Source organism: Chiloscyllium plagiosum, chromosome 5, assembly GCF_004010195.1.
Source record: "Chiloscyllium plagiosum isolate BGI_BamShark_2017 chromosome 5, ASM401019v2, whole genome shotgun sequence".
NCBI lineage: Eukaryota > Metazoa > Chordata > Chondrichthyes > Orectolobiformes > Hemiscylliidae > Chiloscyllium > Chiloscyllium plagiosum.
Window position 1 is genome coordinate 97,772,742 of NC_057714.1, and position 4,101 is coordinate 97,776,842.

A 4,101-nucleotide genomic window follows, 5' to 3' on the forward strand; every position below is an offset into this window, starting at 1 on the left:
ATCAAAGTTGAAACTTTATTGCTGGAACAGCACAGCAGGTCAGGCAGCATCCAGGGAACAGGAGATTCGACGTTTCGGGCACAGGCCCTACTTCAGGAAGAACACTCTCTGCTCATTCCTGAAGAAGGGCCTGTGCCCAAAACGTCGAATCTCTTGTTCCCTGGATGCTGCCTGACCTGCTGTGCTGTTCCAGCAATAAAGTTTCAACTTTGATCTCCAGCATCTGCAGTCCTCACTTTCTCCTTGCAGAAAATAAAGCTCTCAGCAAAGCACATAGCACATTCGTGTGGACAGAAGGTTGGGTTGCCAAAAGGAAGCAGACAGTAGATACAAATGGCTCATCTTCAGATTGGCAAAGTGTAACGAATATCGTGCCAGAGGGATTAATGTTGGTACCACAACAGTTTACAACTTATATTAATGAACTGGATGATGGGACAGGAAGATATGGTTGCAAAATTTGCCAATGACACAAAGATAGGTAGGAAATTAAGTTGTAAAGAGGAAACAAGGAGGTGACAAAAAGGAACAGACAGATTAAGTACGTGGCAAATGGAGTGTACAGTGAAAAAACATAAAATTGTTCATTTTGGCAGAAAGAATAGAAAATAAGCTTATTAGTTAAATGTTGATAGATTGCAGAAGAATCTAGAAGTCATTGTGAACAAAATGACAGTTAAAATGATTGCTCTCTGATTAGATGCAACTTTTGTTTTTGGGAACTGATTTTGTTGTAAAGGAGACTATTGTAAATTAACCATTTGCACTATTCAATGACGTTAAGCAGAACTGCCTTTAAAAACATCTCACTTTAAAAGATGCTATATCTGCGCATGTATATTCAATACTTTGTCTAATGTTGCTATAGAAATGAAACACAATCTTTTAAGAGATCGGAGACAGGCATTTTAAAAAATAAAGATAAGTTTTTTTAAATTTAAGGTAGTGTTACAGAGCCTCTACATAGGGTGATGGGTGAGAAAATCTTGCTGCTGTACAATACCCGGTTATCAGGACCTTGGATGAGATGAAGTTTGTGGAGCATTTTTTGGAAGTATTTCTCCAGTTTCTCTTACATCTTCCTGCATGGTCTTTCCAATCTTAGCACACTCCTCACACCTTGACCTCCAGTTCTTTAACCGAGTGCCACTAAACTACACCCAACTTCCTTTACCTGTCTCCAAAAATCCAAGTGTGAAACTCTCTCCTCAGATTTTCATCACTGAATCATTCCTAACTGGAGTTACAAACTACATTGTGTGCCTGTGACAATGAAAGTTGCCCTTGATTTATAAATTCATAAAAGCAAAGTAAAATTTACATTTCAGCAGTTTAGATATAATAGACATCCATCACCATAATTATTTTCCAGGTTTGACAGACACACAAAATCTGTGTGTCTTATAATTTTCATATTTAGCACTCAGGACATTTTTGGGTTAATAGCATTGTACAAGTGAACTGTGAAATTGATTATTGCTGAGTAAGAGAAATTTTATTAAACCTTCTCATCTTGCAATCAGTCAATTCCTCCCCTCCCACGTCTCCCATTGGTATTTCTGCGAATTATCCCAATGAGTACAAGATAAAAGGCTTTGAATACGTGTGTTTTAGCAATACTTGAATTGATAAGTATATTAAACTAATGACTTCAAAATCACTTGAGGGAAATACACAGCATAAAATTCTCAAGACAGAAAATCACTGACAAGCTTAAGCTCTTTGCTTGAATAATGAAGACGCAACATACGATCGACTTCTGTTTCTTAAGGACTTTGAACGCTGTCTACTGAATTTACTCATGGCTAACCTTTGGCTTTAACTCCAGTTTTCTACCTATTCCTCATATTCCATGATTCTACGAGAATGCAAAAGTTTGTCTACTCCAGGTGCATTCTCAAGTACAGTTGAAGTACACTCAATTATGCAGTGGACGAGAAGAATCTAAGGATTCGCAACCTTTTGAGCGAAATCATTTTGCTCATCTCGGTCCCAAATGACTTGCCTTCTGCCGGAAAAACAACACATCAGTGTCAAGTTCCAAACTTTTGAAAAGGAGTGAGACCAAATCAAAATCCCACAAATCAGCAGCTGGCGACACCAAAGTGGAGATGATCCGCAGGAGGCGGAGGGAGCAAGTGAGATGGAGGAGGAGGAGGAGCCTTCGACAAAACTCATCGCTTCCACGTAACTGGGGCGGCGGGGGGGAAGAAAGGGGAGAAGAGGAGAAAGTTCTGCTGCAGTCCTGGGAAATTCTCCACTCCCTTCACGACTGTAATCAGTAACACGGTGACATTTTAAACCACTGTCCCAAAGCTGGCCAGTGCAAGACTGACAAACCGGTTCCTCTGGGGAAGATTTTTAAAAAGGGGGAATGGAGGGTTCAGACATAATAATTAACATAATAATAAACATCAAACATATTAATAATGACCAAATCCACCGCGGGCCCAGGGGTGACACTCAGCCCTAAGGAAAGGGGAGGGAATGTGGGATTGACGGGGGAACACGTGCCCGAGGGCCCTCAGCCCAGTTACTCGCCACTCGGACGCAAACCCGGCCTTTCAATGTGTAGCGTCTGACAAGCCAGTCACCCGGTCGCTCGCAGCCCCCCGAACCGCCACGACCTGCCTTGGAGGACGGCACCACCGTGATCTTCTTGAAGTTGTAAAGCGCCATTGCGACCCGCCACTCCGCACCGGGAGAGAGGACGAGGAGGAGGAGCCCATGAGCAATGGCGACAAGATGGTCCAGATTGTTCAGTCCTCCCAACTGGAAGATGAAACAGCGCCACCCCACTTCACCTCAGCCTGGGAGGAGAAATAACGTCACCACGCTCCGACCAGTCCTGGAGGTGAAACATGCGCCACCCCGCTGACCACAGCCTGGGAGGTGAAATAGCGTCACCACGCTCCGCCCAGTCCTGGAGGTGAAGCAGCGCCACCCCTATTATCACAGCCTGGGAGGTGAAATAGCGTCACCACGCTACGCTCAGTCCAGGAGGTGAAACAGCGCCACCCCTCTTACCACAGCCTGGGAGGTGAAACAACGTCCCGCCTTCTCCATCCCTTAATGTGGGTTGGAGAAACTGGACCTTGGTGAATGTTTGTTTTTATTTTTGGATAGATATTGTGTGAAAGATATCTTAATCAGAACAAACAGGGTGCTGGAGAAATTCATTAGGTCTGTAAGCATCTTTGGAGAGAGAAACAGAGTTAACATTTCGAGTCCAGTATGACACTTCAGAATTGAAAGATGTTAATTTTTTAATGTACACTGTTGACCGAAGAGAAGACTGTTGTTAGTGGTGGAGAAATAGAGAAAAGTGGTGTAAAAGGTTATAAGTCTGGACACACCACCATCAGGAATATCACATCTCTGCTAACAATCTGAGGATTCAATGTGGGCCACATAGGATGGAGTTTAGACATTTCTTCACCCAAAGATTGGTGAGCCTGAGATGTTAAGGGGTTAATTTGCTCAGCTGACCTTTAGGAAATTGGATGTATTTGGGGGGGTAGGGTGGTATTACAGGTACAGTGTAAAAAAATTACACTGCCATCTCCTATTATCCAGCAGAAATTTACATTATCATCTTCTACTATTCAGAGTAAATTTAAATTATCATCTCCTATTCAGAGTCAGTAAGAACATTGCAGTTAAAAGTCTGACTACACCCTGCAGCTTAAAAAAGCGATTTACACCAGATCTTGCCATTAACAAATTACTGTTTCTGGAGATAATCAGGTCACTGCATTGTGTCTTGAGTTTAATCAGAAGATTGGGAAGGCTACAAAAACAAACAGAGGATAACAAAGAGAGAAATAAGGAAGGAGAGGATCAAATATGAAGGTAGGCTAGCCAGTAATATTAGAAGTGATAGTAAAAGTTTCTTTCAATACATAAGAAACAAACGACAGGCAAGAGTAGACATTGGGCCACTTCAAACTGTTGCTGGAAGCCTAGTGATGGGAGATAAGGAAATAGCAGGAGAACTTAACACGTACTTTGCGTCAGTCTTCACAGTGGAAGACATGAGTAATATCCCAACAATGAAAGGCAGTTAGGTGGCTGAGTTGAATATGGTTGCCATTACAAAAG

The 4,101-nt window shown here is 42.4% G+C and overlaps 1 protein-coding gene across 2 annotated transcripts in view; it reads right to left on the bottom strand.

Annotated features, from left to right (window-relative positions):
• Positions 1–2,780, bottom strand: part of gtpbp4 (GTP binding protein 4) — a 38,232-nt gene extending 35,452 nt beyond the window's left edge. Inside the window, exon 1 of one of the 2 annotated variants that reach the window (XM_043690672.1) lies at positions 2,632–2,780. In XM_043690672.1, the coding sequence (XP_043546607.1) occupies positions 2,632–2,679 (48 nt within the window). In that variant the 5' untranslated portion in view covers positions 2,680–2,780. Of the gene's footprint in view, positions 1–1,810; positions 1,901–2,631 lie in introns of those variants that run through there. The other variant, XM_043690673.1, reaches the window with a different exon arrangement.
• Between the last annotated feature and the right edge of the window lie 1,321 nt (positions 2,781–4,101).